The following is a 17,167-nucleotide window of genomic DNA, read 5'->3' as shown; positions in this document are numbered from 1 at the left end:
TGGTTATATAATGTATTTTGTAATGTAACTTGTACGAATTTATTATTTATAATGGGGAGTTTTAGGACATAATCATATTAAGTAACTTTACTGTTACTTATACCATATATTTATAGTAGAATTGATTATTTCATGAAAAAGCCAATTTCAACTTTACAAAGATCACGGAATGCCTGACCGTCTCATGGTCTTATAATATAAATGAATAATGAAGGTCAAATGGAAACAGCTAAACGCTGCACCACAAAATAGCCAATACTAACTGATTCATTCCTCATAACACTATAACTGCTACTTGCGATATTATAGAGCATTTTCAGGTCATTCATTATGACAGGAGAAGGCTATCATAGAAATGAAACAAGAATTGAAGAGAGATAAATTTATTAAACCTAGAAATACATTTCTTATTATTACCGAAATAGCGTATCTGCTCACGATAAAACACACACAACAAAGATATATAAACCAATTCAAAATCTAAAATTCAATGACAAAAATGTGCTAGAAATCATTGTATTTACGCAAGTAAATTTGTCTTTGAATTTTAGTCTGAATTTGCGTCACTCTTAGATGTTTTAAATTCGGTCAAAGGCGGTTTAATTACTGAGATTGTCTCCATTTAACAGACGATTGCCATCAGACACCCATCAACACTAATATCATCGAAGTGATTTTCATACAAAAATATGTACCTTAAATGATCACAGTCAAAACATACTGCCTATATTTAGCTTAAGATGTACATTCAATGAATTCTGGTGAATCTAACATACTAAAATGGAAATGATTTTAATCCTTAGATTAATGGAATTTATGGAATATCTAATTCCAGTCAATATATTTTTATGTTAGCTTATGTTATACATTTAACCACTATTAATACACTCTATGAATTTTTCTATAAACTGTATGAAAGAAATTGATTAGTTAAGTAATATAGTGTATTTTCTATTCTCTTCGTGTGAATACTGTAAGATAAAATGCGAGACAAAAAAAAATTTTTTTAACAAAATGTCTGTTTCCATACAAATAAACGTTCGAGGCTTAACAAACTAATTAATTTCTATATATATTTAAAGTACTTTTATTCTAAATATATGCCGACTATTGTTCAATATGAAAGATTAAAAAATAATAGAATCAGCCCCATAGTCTGCAAATGTCATTTCGAACTCACTTCACGCAGGGAACGCGAACGCGTATTCGACCAATCGCAGGCCTGAGTGAAGCGAGTTTAAACTGGAATTCGAGTTCCGTTACAGCATAGTTAGATACAATCACCAACAGAATTATAAGATCGAAAAATTGAAATAAATGAGTCTTTCATAAACATACTTTACATAAGTAGACATTTTCAATACTACCAATAGGATTCAATCATTACATTTCAAATAATTACAACATTAAAATCAAAATCTTTAAGCTTACATAGATGTCGGCGACCAAAAATTCATTTCACGTAGCTCCGAAGGTTTTGCACGGAAAGCTGGGGATGATTTTGGGGATTTGGAAGGGTTAGACGTTTCACTGATTATCTTCGGCTCCTTAATTTTCGGTGAAGGGCCCAGATTTTCGACGGACTCTGCGAGTGTGATAGCTATAACAACAATAGAAAAAAATGTTTTCAAATACGCAATATCATTGCTTCAATGTAGTTTCTAAATCGACTGAAGTAAAACTAACGTAAATTTATAGAAAAATTAAATGATTATAAATAGTAAGCACCAGTTCTAATGAAGTTTTCTAATCTAGAACGATTTAAAATTCATATTACACATAAAATAATTATGTTCTAAGGAAGACCTTTTGAATTCTAGTATTTGACCTAAGGCATCGTAACGTTCAGTGAAAAAACTTATGGTTGTTTGTTAAAATCTGTATTCGCTTCGTTCACTCGCTCGTACGGTGAAGCAAAACATCGTGAGGAAACCGGCATGACTTAAACCCGCAAAGTCGACAGTGTGTCAGGCACAGAAAGGTTGATCACCTACTTGCCTATTAGATGATCACGGAACAGACGCAGAAATCTGAGGCCCACGCCTAAAAGATTTGAGCGCCATTATATAGCTCCATCAGTGACTTTAACCCAGTGACATCTAACCTTGATACAAGGATAAATTTCAGTCCATCGTACCGAAGAGAGTAAGCTCATGGTAACAGACATTTCTTGATTAAATCAACAGAACGGTAATGCATATCTGTTCCATATGCATTATAGTTCGGTAGGCTGATAAGATAATGCTTATCTACCAATTGAAATAATCTTTATGATTTTATATATATACGTGAGTAATAAGTATAATAATTATCAATTCTAATACAACAAGTTCTAATTTTCCACTACTTCAATGTAAAATAATAACTAGCTTATTTCGATAAGATTAGGCAGGAAGTCTCAAACACGATGTCTTATTATTAATTTAATATTTTGTTAAGGAAATGTAACGAGCAGGTTTGGTACTGCCACACGCAACCCTTTTTACCGAAAATAAATACGTCGTAACTAAATATAATTTATGGTCATATGTTGCTTGCAAAGGTTAGTTGTATATAGCAAAAAGGTTAATTGTCTAAACAATTAATGATAAACGTTAACCATAGAAGTAGAAGTTCGATAACTTACTCTGTAATCTATTTTCCACAATTTCCTCTTCAGCAAGTGTTGAACTGGAAGTGGTGAGGTCTTTCTTAAAACCCAGAAGTGCCATCGTAAGCCATGAGCGACCGTGGACATCCTCCACTGGTTCATAAGGAGAAGTGAAATATCTGAAATAAATAATTTTGATGTTACGTACCTGACGAAATCTATGGAATTTGGATGGAAAAGCTATTTTATGTAACCATAGTAACATGTTTCTGACACAGTCAAGTTAGCTAGCACAGTTTGTTTATATGATCGTGAGGTCGACACATTCCGTTTTCATATATGTATATGGATAAATTATTATATTGTAAAAGTAAGAAGTATTTGGAAAATGATTATTTTGTACTTTATAGAGTTTGTTTATTCTTATTAAGTTATGTTGTAAACAATCAATGAATAATAAATTAATTTTATTTTTATAAGCAAAATATAACGAAATATAAGAATTAATTCTGTTTATTAAATTTCGGACAACGGAAAAATTTACTATTAAAAATAACAGTATCTAACCACTTTACAAATATAGTACAACAATCTACTTGAAACATGATAACTATGATACCTATATTAGTCATTTTGAAAACAAAAACAATCCGTGAGATAACTGTACCAGTGTTAACTAAATAACAAGTCATTGATCTAAAAAAGATTATAAACTTGCTGACCGCGCCCCCTTGTTTTTTATCATTCGTTTATTTACTTTAATTACGATACATAAAGTTGGGATTTATATATCTAACAAAATGTGTTGTTATAAGTAAAATGAAAACGCGTTATATTTAGCGTATCTAGTACTAACACACCTGAAATCGTCTTTTATTTACTTAATTACATACATTCGCTATGTACACCCTCTGTCTTTTTGCCGATGAGTAGGGATGTCTACCTATTTAAATTTAATGACGTGGAATAAGTGATACCTGTATCTTATATTCCATACTAAACATATTTTATTGGTTTATTTTTATTTTACTTTAAATTAGTTAATTCATTATAAATTAATTATTAGTTTATATTAAATTATCATGAAGTCTACACCATACATATGGTGTCTTTATATGTATACAGCAATCTTGGCGCTTACGCCAATCTTTATACCTCTTATAGATATACTGTCTACCTGTTATATATTGTTAGGATTTTTACGTACGTATGAGATACTAGAACGTACACAAATATATGATTTGCAGTCATTATTGCATCAGAATATTTTGTTTTTAGTTTGAAAACGAAGATTTAAAATAGCAAATGCAACTTCGTTTATATGGATACATAACCAATCAAAAAGCACGAGATTGTCTCATTTTTATTAAAAACGCAGCGATTAATTTTCATGTAACGGAGCTTAGAATGAAATACACAAAACACCATGTAGTTTGAAAATCTTCGTTACTGCTTTAATGATGAAGCTGAAGTGGTTTTGTACATACCTGTTATTATACATCTTGCGACGGCTGTTAGGGCTGGAAGGTGGAGAGTGCATGGGCGTCGTTGGAAGGCTTTTGCTGCCACGACGGGCCATCAAGTTGTATCCAGATGTATCCTGCCCATCATCAGATGGAGATGCCACAGTGAAGCCGCGCGGCCCACGAGTAGATATCATTTGATTCGCGACCTGCAAGCATGACTCTTTATTTTTAAAACCGCATTCAAATTTCCTTTAATGACACTTTAATATTGACTCATACTATTTATAATGGGACGTTTATATCATTTCAGTAGTTATGACAATGTTATATACATGTAACAGAGCGATTTATTACTAAAATATACCATTTTTATTTGTGTTCTTCCTGCTATAACAACTATATCGTATGGCGCACAAGTATTAGAAATAGAACAAAGCGCTCGGAAGTACCGTGAGTGCTATAATTGAACGATATACATTCACAATTGCATTTAGGTCGCTTGACGTATTGCAATGCACCGTAGCGGCGCGTGAACCGATTAAAATTGTTTAGTTACTTTTAAGTTTATTTTAAACATAATAAGGTTAATTTGACTGATGCAAGAATTATATGAGATTTCATTTATCATTTTAAGTTAACATGAAAGAGCGCTGACACAATTTATAATCACCGAATTTCTTTTTCATTGTTTGATAAAATATAAATACTAAAATGTGTACCAAATGTGAAATTTATATGGAAAGGGAACACATTTGTACACGCGACCTTTCAATGACAATCAGCTAACCTTGGCCATATAGATTGCGTCACAAGCATGGAGTTACATAACAAAGATTACAAATGCATTCCGAGAATCATTTACGGACATAAATGCTTTTCAAAGTTTAATTCTTATTTCGCAACTCATGCTTTCTATAAATATAATGTTCAGTAGTCGTTAATTTTAATATTTAAAACATCATTTAGATACGCGGAAACGTTGTTAAACCATAATAACGTTGATTTTGACTGAACTAAATATGTCGAATATTTGACTTCTAATACAAAAACTAGTAAGCCATTCGTGAAATGCTTGCAACACACTGAAGGTAGCGCACAAGTTAACCGTATATCTCACCTTGAGGACTGAGGTGCCGCAAGCCGCTCCCTCGCCTTTGAATCCATCGTCTGTACCAGCCGGTTTGGGCTTTAAATTCAATGGGTTAGCTGAAATAGAGAGAACGCTTTAAGTAATTTACCATCTCTTTTTTTTGTATGAGGTGAAAATGCGCTTGCGCAGGCCCGCGCCAAGGATATCGAGCTTGACGCGGGGATTATGGGACTGGGTCTACACTCAAATCCCTCAGCTATTCAGAGGGGTAGCGAGACCCCACCCACTAAAAACACCTCAGCCCTTCATACGCCCTTAAGATGGACTCTCGGGGTTCGCCAGGCATTCTACCCAAGGAAGTAATTTACCATCTAACAACTACATCCTTAACACCAAATATAAACAATAGTGTAAAATCAAATAACGCGAACACTTTTTGTATGGAAAACTAGAGTAGCGTTGCGTGGGAGTATTTGAAACTAAACGGAAGCTCCAACAGACATGGTTCAAATAGTATTCGTGTAGGAAATTTAAATTATAGGAAAATTATGTATTCAATCTCTTAAAATCTGACATTATCTTTTGACGTATACGTATTACGTAATCTCTAAAATTACTCCACTCCACTTGACATGTCATGTTTAAGTTTCCAAAAAAACAAAGCAAAGGCAAATTGATTCAATAACACACATAGGACTATTTATAAAGTACGACAAACAAATTTGAATGAAATAGACTATGTTCAAATTTTTTTCTTCTGCCTCGTAACTAGCTACTTATATATATATATATTAATTGTGAATCAGTTAACCCTTGGATTAGCTTTAACATTTTTGTTTAGACATATTATTATTATTTATCTTTATATTTTACTTTATTTTAGTTAGTGTTGTAACTTGTATGTTATTTTGTGTTATTGTTACAAATCAGGGTTGCCTGGAACAATTCGCTTGTTAGCGCTAAGGCCGCCCGTTGCCTAATCACTTATGTAACCTGCTTTTATATGTATGTTTTTTATATAAGGTAACGAAGTTTGAATAAATATATATTTTTATTGAACCACTGTCTCTCTTTGCAGTTAAAGTAAATTCTTTACATCGCCCGTTTGCATCGTGACCGTTTTTACAAACAGGACAAAACTAGAATTCAAAATGTCACGGAAGACAAGCCCACAAAAGCCTATTAGTCAGACCGACCGGTTCCAATGTTTCTTTGTTAAAAACATTTAAAGGGGCATTATTATTATTTTTTCAATATTTTTACAATACCTTACAGAATAGTCTACTATATCTATAGGCAAACAGAACCTAGATCTAGTGTTTCCGATAATAAGAGTTTTGAAATAGTAATTAACATTCATAGCAAAAAAGTTACAAGTAATCGATCCTCGTGATAGATATATATTCTAAAGCGTTACGAACTAAAATGCATTACTACTTTTGTGTTCCTAATGTACACATTACATCATATTAATAATATTGATCATATCCAGCTTATATGACGATTATAGTATGCTAATATGGTTTGTTTTTGTTTACGCTTGGCATTATTCTATTAAAGTGAATACATAAACATCGTGACGTAAGAATTATATATATAAGGTACATATCTTAGAATGTAGACTTTACTTTATATATTTTGTTTTTCTTAACAAAAATGCTATTTACATTAACCGATAATGCTATCTTCAGTGATATCAAGTTGACCTTAGATATGTACCTGCTGTATTGATCGGTGCTATTCCATGTAAGACATCCTGGCACGGCTTGGTATGTTTGGACCAGTCCTTCTCTTTAATATTGTTGAATGACACCGAAACGTCCTTTTGCTGTTCTTGAATAATCTTTGGGAGATCACCGTTAAGCTTCGGCTTGCCAAACAATGCATCTGTTTTTGGATATCGAATGTAGAAGAATGAATCCTCAGGCGCTGGCGGTGAGGTTGAAAATGGCTCGAATTCTCTGAAAACAAAGCAATGGCGTCATCGTCTCAAAAGAAATACATCGTTAAACTGAACTATTTAATGGTTTTAAAACAAATACATTTAATAAATTTTTGGACCATTATAATTATTTTAAGACACAGCCAACCTCATTTGATAAGTTTTACTGACGTAACAGTGATTAGTTGTTCCATTTTCCTGAATTATTAATCATCAAAATACTAATAGCATGTAAAACGATTCCATCTAAATTAACTAAAGGTCTCAAGAGCATACAGAAGTATACGCAATATATTTTCGTTGCAGTATGACAAACAACAAATCACAATTATATCATAAATTCTTATTACGATTTCATGCATAAACCCCTATAACTGCTTAGTTGACTATGATAGATTTTAGGGATAATAGTTGTATATGTTTTAACGCGATCCAGTCACTCAACCAATACCCGAAAAATACACAACCTCCGTCATATTATTTAATTGTTGTTTACAAATGAACTAAACTTATAATACTTACAATATTAAGTTGTTATAATTATTAAATTTCGTTATCAAATTTCTTTGCTTCATTGCTATACAGAATCTGATCCTTTAAAGTAAAAATCTTCTGAACTGACGTACGTTGCCTGAACACTATTAATGAACGCGATATCTTGTCGACTAGGCATTATAATTTGTAATTATTTGCACTACGTACGATATTATCGAGATAGCGTTTCATGTAGCAAAACAAAAATAACGTGTGACGTCACGATGCCTAGCCAATCGTATTGGTTATGAGGCGCACTCCCTCGACAGAGAAAGTTCGGCTGAAGACGTCACTGCTTAAGGTCAAAGGCGTAATTCTATTTGAAGTATTAGCAGTTTTTAAATATCCAACTATACATTAAAGCACATCTTGGCACAAGATAATATACAAACGTGCCAAGAAATGAAATGCTAAGAATATTACTCAGAATTAGTGCTTTATTTTATATACAGCTTACATTCTACATACATTATAGTTGTATTTTAACTATAAAATCATTTTGGATTAGTTAACAAATATTTAATTTTAAAAGAATTTAGCAAATAAAATATAGCAGCAATAATTCACAATCCATAAACATGAAATGATAAGCCAGAGAGGTGACTTTATCAGTGTTAATGTAATGAATAATATTTACATTTTTTTTTCAATGTCTGTTACTAAGCTATAAAATGATATTTCACTGAGGCTACAGCACATATGTTAGCTTTAATAAAGGTTAGGGCATATAGTTTAAATAATAAACAATCTGTTCTATACGCTTATAAACTGCATTAATGCATGCTTGCAACCTCATGCATGTCAATCAAACGAAATGAGTTTAAAAACATAAATGTTTCTATAATCATAAAACTGGCTCAAGCAAGAAAGGTACTATTATTATTAATAGAAAGTGTATAAGCCCTGATTCATAAATCACTGATTGTATTAAAATGGATAAACCGTATCTGAGTGATAAAAGAAATGTCAAATAAAGATTGATAGTTTAAGGGAAAAACAAACTGTATTTATAAACTATACTGCATTAAATCCAAGGAAAACAACAAAGCAAATTAACTTAAATAACATTTTCTCTAAAAATTATTCTTATTAAGATAATTCCATAATTCTATATATGCATTAATATTACATGTGTAATGTAAATATCATGCTGTAAGGTTATTATTTGTTATAAGCACTTTCTAATGTATAAATAATATGTCATAAAAAGCAATTTTATCTTGTACTCGTTCTAAATGATCAGAGGCCATTGACAAAAACAATTACAACAGGCCCATATGTGGCTAACATATTTGATAAGTAATTCTCATGTGACAAAGCATGCAATAAAATGAAATGTCCGTAAAAAGTACTTATGTCTATGCAAGTTTGGAGAATGAGATCTTGAAAGTGAGCTTGCTACATAGGTTCTATGATTGATTCAAAAACAATGAAAGCACCACAATTACTTACTTGGCTGGTTTTGTTTTCATCCACACTGGTAATGTAAAGCCATCATGAATTTCAGGGTCACTTGAAGCCATTATTTAAAAGAAATATATAAACTTAATAAAATATAGCACTTTAGAAAAACAATAATCGTCTGATATACTAAATGAAAAATATATGTCTATGTGTATTTTATCTTGAGCAGAATTGATAAGACAGGTTTAAGTATGACATTAAAGTGATATAATAAGAAATATATATGATAAAATAATACACTAAAAAAACTAATAGGGCACTCAAGAAACCCTTTGAGATGCACTTGATTTTAAACAGAGAGTTGAGGAAGGCATCTGTAACAAAAATACAATGATACTGTACAACATATAAAACATAATGATATGAATGACATTAGAAAGACTATGATTCACTCCTTGAGTTTAAAAAGATTTTTTTACTTCAATGCAACATAATTATGTGTCAAATATCTATCTAATACAAGTATATCATGACGAAAATGTTGTTGATTAGACATTCTTGGGCTCCATGTTGATTTTTAGAAATTAGATGTAGAGATTGCTCCAGTACTCATATTGCAGAGCAATAACAAGACAAACTGCATAAATAGAATGTAATGTGGTATTTACATTCTACAATACTATTATTATATATATGCTTTGATTATCAAGAACGGTTAAGTAAACTGCAACCTTAACGTTTGATAATTGTAATGAATAACGAATGATACGTAATTTTAACAAGGTCCTTCACGTGAGAATTGATTGCTTGATCCAATTCAATATAATTTTCTTAATAATTATTAGACATATTATTATTATATAAAATACTCACAGTTACAGTTGTATCAACAATAAAAATCATTTTAAAACAATTAGAAACCAGTATCGGAGTCGATTCGGTACAGTACTTTTCTAATAAAAGTTATGTGGAAAATATAAATGTGTCATTTATCTATTTGAAGATTGACAAGATTCCACAGATAATTTACATGTTCCGTTCGTAAACATTTGTTAAACTTTGTTTTGAGAAGTTAGAGGTACTCGTTAAACTTACAGGCGTTTAGTACGTGTTTTAACGAGTACGACTCAACTCTAATTTCTACCACCTGTAATTTTTTTAAAGCAGGAGGCAAAGGCCGGTGCTCTGCTGCAGGAAGGATCCTCGACCTGTCTAACCACTGAGTACGACGGCCACGGCCCGTAGCCCGGTTGACTCATAGATCACGACTTTTAGCATTTCAATGGGGGCATGCATATTATTATAGTATAATGGACTAATGGACTGGATGGTAATGAATGGACATCACTCGTAGTGATAGTACACAATAAGTCTAATAGGCACTCACAACACGACTTCTCATTTTAGTTACATAATCAATATTTATACATTCGCACTAGAATTCTTTGGTTTCATACATAGTGCATAACTAGGCCGTCTTTCAGAGTAAATACAATTTTAAGAAAATATTTATATTATCTGTAGTTAAAAAAGTTACCTCACTACTTACTCTATACTATTGTTTACACTGTCATAGGTCTTTTTATGTGGGTCTAGCCATATTACTACCGAAAAGTTTTCTACATACTCAACTACTTTTGTGTAAAAGTATTGGCGAAAAAGCTTCGTACGCAACCAAGGGAAGTGGAAATGAAAGGGATTAATAAAGATTATCAAATAACAACCTAGTCGCGTATAAAATAATGATCCTTAGTAAAATTATAATTCTATATTGGTAATCCCAGGTCTTATATATAATATTAAGTTAGTTGATGATTTTAAGTTAATATTTAAAACAATTAACCTTTGTTTATATCTGTGATTTGTTATTAGTTAATAAGTGAATGCCAAACCTGTTTAAGAATGAATGAATGAATGAATAAAAATTGCAAGTTATGTATTTGGTAGGTTTATTTATGGTGAAAGCATTAATTGACCTAATATGTCTTGCTTAGTAGGAATAGACATTGAAGTGGTTATCATTACTCTCTTACCTGCAGCAGTATTCTGGTGAAATATACGAATATTGTACATCTAATGAATATATTAAGTATCAGTACCCGCTCAGAGTTAGAAATAGTTGGGAATATTAAAGAAGAAAGGCTTCAAGAATATAATCAAGAATGATAATCTCATAATATTTATTTACTTAAACTTATTACGTACCAACTTCCTTGGGGAAACAAAAAAATGCCCCGAACAGCCCGCTTCTGCAGCACAAATATAGATTGAACCCTACTGCTGTTACATCCCGCAGTAGAATACCGTACGACATAACGCTGTGAAAGTAGCTACGATACACAATTTTAGCCATGTTCATATCAGTAAACTGTCGTATTTTCCGACTTAACCAAACAATGTCAGTAATTCCTGACTTGAATTGAAAACAAACTTCTCTATATTAACTTTGTTACAAATAATTAAAGAAATTGTCTGCTTACCATTACTTAGTATTGTTTATTAAATGAAGCATACATGCACTTGATTTGATAAATTTATTTCAATCATTAGCTTTTAATATATTCAGAAAACTATTAAAGGAAAAGCAAGAAATATTTACCTGTTAGTACGGGTATTCTACTGCTATTGCTGATATTCTTGATTATTTATCTGCGTCTATTAAGTTCTACTCACATTGATTCCATTTTAGATTGTATATAAATATAAACTAAAACTCTTAACTTAAGAAATATTCACTCTATTATATATATACGCGATAGCTGTAACTTCAATTATTGCATACAGCAACTTTTGAGATCACACAAAAACATGGCAGATAAACGACTTTTTTTCTACATTGCCGTATAATACTGATTGGCCGTTGACTACCGAAAAGCGTGAGCGTTAATGTGTGTCTTTTCTTAGCATTGTCATGTCGTCGCTTATTGTATGCCGATTTACGCCCCTTGGGCCTAGGCTACCGAATGTCGACACGAGCTGTCATTTTCATACAAATTTAGTTTTCGACTTTTTACATAAGTCATACACTGCTGTTAAGGCATCTTGTCTAAGACCCCTGGATATATTTATTATAGGGTTAAATTGAAATTGGAATATTTGCTATAGAACAAAAACAAGGAATTGTTTTCATTCTGAGAAATATATATTATTTGTGTCAAAATACATTTTACACATTAAAAACTTATAACAAGTAAACGTCTTACTGAATTATCAGGGTAACTGTATTTTAAATACCTATAATTTTGTAATGGTTTTCGTTTATAGTTATCATAACTAAATTTGTTATCCTTCGTACTGCTTTCTGTGTAAATAGTTTTTATTTACAAAGAAAGTAGTAAAATAATTAATTTCAGACATTTATTACAATGGCTGAAGCCGAGCCGACGGACCTGGACTGGGTGCAACTGCGCCGGGACATGGGAGTTATAGATAGGGCAGAAACAACTCAAGAAAAGTTTGTTAGGAAGTTTAAAGAAAACCCCTTTGTTCCCATAGGTAACTTTTGCTTTTATTTCATTTATTTAATAACAAAACTAATCTTGACTAATTTTGATTCTTTTTTACATTATAGGTTGTGCAGCCACAGCTGGTGCTTTATCATATGGTCTATGGTGTTTTAGAACAGGTAGAACTAAAATGTCTCAAACAATGATGCGTGCTAGAATAGTTGCTCAAGGATTTACTATCACAGCATTGGTTGTTGGAGTAGCAATGACTGCTGGAAAAACATTGAAATAATCACTTGATGTATTATGTAATAATAGGTAATTTCTATAATTCTGTGAGAAAAATATTGCTTTTTAGAGCAGAATAGGAAAGTTATTTTATTAATTAAAATCTCAAGTACAAAATGTAATTATTTAAGATTTTAATTGTAAGACATTGTTTGAATTTTACCACTGTAATAAAACTTGCTATTTTTAGAAGGATCACCCACCCACTTATTATATTAAAAAGACCTGCTACGAAACTTAAATATATATTACTTATTTGCTTATTTTCACATAATAAAGAAATATACTTTAATATCAGTTGCATAATAATTTGTACCAGTCTATATTGACCAAAATAATTAAATCAATCAAACAGTAAGTTTAGGTATAAATGTTTTGTTAAACATGGTTAGTGGACTCGGTCTCTGCACTAAGACTCTCAATAGGTCTGTTGTGCTTATTTTGTTAAACTTATTGTCCGAGTTGTTTTTAATTTTTTTTATAAATAATATATATATATATGTGATTGTTCTTTATGCAGATTTTGACTCAGTAGTAGTTAGTTTGAAAAGGTCACTGAATATCTGAAAGCAGTTCTAACTGGTGATTTAGAAACCACATAGATTTAGTACAGTACAATATGCTCATAATTTTTTTATATATTATTAAGTTGCTATACATGTATGTGACTAATTGTCATGAGACAATACACATGCAAAAAATGACTAGTGATTATCTACACTTCTTTGAAAATCTGAACAGCAAACAAGGTACATTAATAGTATGTGAATTGAAATTCTTACGAAGAATATTTATTAAAGAAAACCAAAAGAACAACCATGCTTTCGCCAGAGCACCGACCGACGAATATCGGAGAGGACTTCGCGCCTCGCAGGGCCGAGTTAAAGAGCGCATGCGGGAAATCAGAAGCGAACGCTGGGACCGTCTTACCTTCGCACACGACCTATTGGTGTTTCCCGCGTTCCCTCAAAACCGACACGGTGGTGTCCATGCCCTCTCAAGCGTCCAAATCTAACCTGACGCATTCGACGACGACGAAAAAGCTGAGTGCTTAGCCGTCAACCTAGTGGAGTAGTGCACGCCGTGTCTCGACCATAGCGACCCGGCGCACGTTGAAGCGCAAAGTCGAACGCATAGTTGCACTGTCCCTCCCTCCCGCTCCCTCCTACGTCGATCGCTGATACGCTGATCGTTAAAACTCTAATCAAGAGTTCACTGCCTCGTAAATCACCAGGTCTCGACGCTATCTCGAACACGGTTCTCCGGTGCCTCCCGCCCCATCCGATATGCTTACTAGTGGCCATATTCAATTGCCTCCTCGAAAACTTCTAAAGTATGTGTGTATGTATATGTGGACTCTGTTTCCGCACTTAGTGGAGTCTGTTTCCGCACTTAGACGCCATTCAAGCGGTCCATTGTGCGTAAAGTCCTGGCTAACTAAGCCAGCCTAACTCCTTCCAAAAGCACAGAAGCCTCCTGGGCACTTCGCAGGCTTCACGGAGCGACCTCACTATTCCGAGGATTTTTACACATTGTTTAGTCACAGCCTCGCATTCCAGGACTACGTGGTTGAATGATTCCTCTGCGCTGAAACAGCCTCTGCACAGGGGGCTGTCTGTCGCGCCGAGGACATTGAGATGTTTATTAAGGAGACAATGGCCCGTAATTGTCCCTATCATTGTTTTTAGATTGATTCTATTCAAGTTTAGAAGCAGGGCTCCGAAGCTAGCATTGGCCTGATTACGGCAGTGTATAGCCATAAGGTAATCTTAGGCGATAGACCCCATTTCACGCCTAGCCTGTTTAGTTTGTATTCCAGGTGTTTATTCCAGAGCAGTTTACTGTCCAGAATCACACCTAAGTACTTCGTGTTTTCCTTTAGTTTTAATTCTGTGTCGAAGAGTTTTGGTAGCCTATGCGGTCCAAGGGCTCTTCGGTTGCCAATGCGAAATACAACGCTGTGGAGTGATGATTCTGTTGATTTGCCGGAAATGTAGGCATGTAGATTTGGATGCAGGAATTCTGATAAGGTTACCCGACTGCGTATCTCCAGGTCCCCGAACCTCTCCAGCGTTTTAAGAAGGAATGAGGTGAGACTAATGGGTCTGAAGGATTTTGCCCGGGTATAGTCGTCTCTTCCTGGTTTCGGGATAAATATTATTTTTACTTCCCTCCATTTCAGAGGTATATAGCGATGGGCTATGCAGGCTCGGAAAACTGAGACAAGATAGTCTACTATTAAATTCCCACTCCATCTCAATAGACCAGGGAAAATGCCGTCCAAGCCAGCCGCTTTAAATGGTAGGAAGGAGTTGATTGCCCATGCTACCTTTTCATTCGTGATTATTTTGTCTGCTACTTGCCAGTCCGAGCTGACCGTGGCTCTTTCCGAGGAAGGTTGCTATGACTGCTCGTTAGCAATTATACAGCCTGGAAAGTGCGTTGCCAGCAGTAGTTCACATGTTTCTTCATCTGTTTTTGTAAATGTGTTGTCAGGTTTTTTTAAAGCAGCCGTTCGAGTGGTTTGTCTCTTTAGACAGGCATGATTTCACTCTGTTAGCCTGGTTGTTATTTTCGATACTGAAGTTCGATAGTGCAGAAGTGTCTCCAGCTCTCCTGCTTCCTAATACGTAGTAGTTTTTTGAATCGCCTTCTTGCGATTGTATATTTGTCCTAGTCGGTTGGCAGCCGTGTGTTCCCTGCTCTGTTGAACAGCCTCCTGACCACCACCAGTTCTGTTTGCCACCCTGTCATGGTATGGTAAGGGGACACGACTGCTCATAGTTTGTCACGAGTAGGGACGTAAGTTTGTTAACATGTCTATGTCCTGTAGGTCTATGGTTGTTGAGCTGATCAGTCTGTAAAATTTTACTGAATCAGTTCTCCGAGGTATTCTTCTTGGTTGTGGTTTTGGTAGATCCCCTTTGATTGCAAAGCGGATCCACCTATGATCTGAGCAAGATAACTCGTTCGACACGTGCCAGTCATGTATGTGATCTGACATACCTGCTGCTGATACCATTGTTACATCTATTATGGTTTGTGCGCGCGCGTTAACAAATGTTGGTTCTGAACCGCTGTTGGCTAGGATAAGGTTATTGCTAAGTATAAAATAAAGCATTTCCTCACCTCGTGCGTTGGTTTTAGCATTACCCCATAGCAAGTGATGTGCATTGGTGTCTGCCGCGATGATGAGCTCCAGTTTTTCCCTCTCACAGTATTCGGCCAGGAGGCTTAGTTCCGGAGTGGGCACGTCCTCGTCGCCCGGTAAGTAGGTGTCTGGATGTCTGGATACTCGTTCCTGGGTAACCTAACACCTGTAAGGTCCCTTGAACATAGTTCGATTATTAGTATTGCTGGTACATGTTTGGGTATTATAATGCAGGATCTCCGGCTCACGAAAGAAGAGGGATACGCCAGTAGGGTCTTGTGTTCTGCGTCCATGTGTCAGGGTCCACGATCTTACGTTAACGTGGCGGTTCTGCCTCGTGATCAGTCTCCTCAGGTTCTCCGTAGTGCCAGTGTATTCTGGTACGTGTAGGGAACCTTTTTCGGGATGGCCGATTGAGGCCGAACCACCAGCTTGGTGTCTGGTAGTGATGACATCACAAACTCCGGTCAGCCAGCTCGAGTGAGAAAGCGTCCTCGCACCAAAATTTGAGAACAGTCTGAGTGATGGGGTTTACCCCGGCACCTGATGTCATTGGGTTCTTTTGTTAGGGAAGCTTCAAAGTCCGCCATGAGTTCATCGTGAAGCTTACCCTGGATTTGAAGGCGGATATTTTCCGCCTGTTCCTGCGTCATATCCAGGAAGGGCTCAGCCATCACAGCAACACAGATTTCGTTGTTTCTGTACGATGCTGCGGCTTCCGCATAACTGGCCGAGGTCCCTCCCACCGTTCGGGGTCTAGGTTTGATCCTTTTTCGTTGCCCCATTGGTGTCACAGAATCCTCTGGCCGTTCGCGTTTCGCCTTCGTTTCCTGATTGACTCTGGTTTTTTTGGGATTGTCATTGCTGTTAGGGTTTTTGTTGCGCTTAGTGCCGTCTGGCTTTAGCGTGCCGTTGGACCCTAGTGGCTTCGGTGCCCCTTTCCTTCCCCCAGATGCCGTTATGGCTCCAGGGGTGGATTTTGGGGCCTCAAGTAGCCTCTGAGCATTGGTTGCCAGCTTCTGCTGACCCGCCGCTGTTCTGGCTTTCTTGAGCCGTCGCCTCTTTGATGCAGTCATAAGTGTGGTCATGGTTGGCTCCTGAATTACAGATTTCAGGGCCGTCATGTCCATAGATGAGGACGGTACGCGGAACGCATCCTCCGTTGAAGCCTCCATCTTCCGCATCGGTGTGTTGTGTGGTGCAACCAATTGTGTGCCTGTGCGGTGGTGTTATTGATCCAGTCGGAGAGGGTACGG

General features: G+C 35.1%; 2 protein-coding genes across 5 annotated transcripts; one reads left to right on the top strand and one right to left on the bottom strand.

Moving 5' to 3' along the window:
- Positions 1 to 367: 367 nt before the first annotated feature.
- Positions 368 to 10,037, bottom strand: LOC123713085. Of its 2 annotated transcripts, XM_045666582.1 has the most exons (7): positions 9,900 to 10,037; positions 9,075 to 9,400; positions 6,866 to 7,107; positions 5,174 to 5,262; positions 4,078 to 4,262; positions 2,627 to 2,769; positions 368 to 1,600 (listed from the first exon to the last, which is right to left on the bottom strand). In XM_045666582.1, exons 2-7 carry the CDS (start codon positions 9,143 to 9,145, stop codon positions 1,428 to 1,430), a joined length of 903 nt encoding a protein of 300 aa, XP_045522538.1. In that variant the 5' UTR covers positions 9,146 to 9,400; positions 9,900 to 10,037; the 3' UTR covers positions 368 to 1,427. The 2 variants fall into 2 exon arrangements, with proteins under 2 accessions (XP_045522538.1, XP_045522540.1); XM_045666584.1 differs by lacking the exons at positions 9,075 to 9,400; positions 9,900 to 10,037 and adding an exon at positions 7,611 to 7,771.
- Positions 10,038 to 12,048: 2,011 nt separating this feature from the next.
- On the top strand, positions 12,049 to 13,590 carry LOC123713793 (HIG1 domain family member 2A, mitochondrial). Of its 3 annotated transcripts, none has more exons than XM_045667648.1 (3): positions 12,049 to 12,216; positions 12,380 to 12,521; positions 12,598 to 13,590. In XM_045667648.1, exons 2-3 carry the CDS (start codon positions 12,392 to 12,394, stop codon positions 12,762 to 12,764), a joined length of 297 nt encoding a protein of 98 aa, XP_045523604.1. In that variant the 5' UTR covers positions 12,049 to 12,216; positions 12,380 to 12,391; the 3' UTR covers positions 12,765 to 13,590. The 3 variants fall into 3 exon arrangements, with proteins under 3 accessions (XP_045523604.1, XP_045523605.1, XP_045523603.1); XM_045667649.1 differs by having other exon boundaries at positions 12,049 to 12,241; positions 12,340 to 12,521; XM_045667647.1 differs by having other exon boundaries at positions 12,050 to 12,241.
- Positions 13,591 to 17,167: the final 3,577 nt, after the last annotated feature.

The sequence above is a fragment of the Pieris brassicae genome, chromosome 8 (assembly GCF_905147105.1).
Source record: "Pieris brassicae chromosome 8, ilPieBrab1.1, whole genome shotgun sequence".
Classification (NCBI taxonomy): Eukaryota; Metazoa; Arthropoda; class Insecta; order Lepidoptera; family Pieridae; genus Pieris; species Pieris brassicae.
Note: the sequence above shows the minus strand (reverse complement) of the source record. Positions and strands in the feature narration are given on the sequence as shown.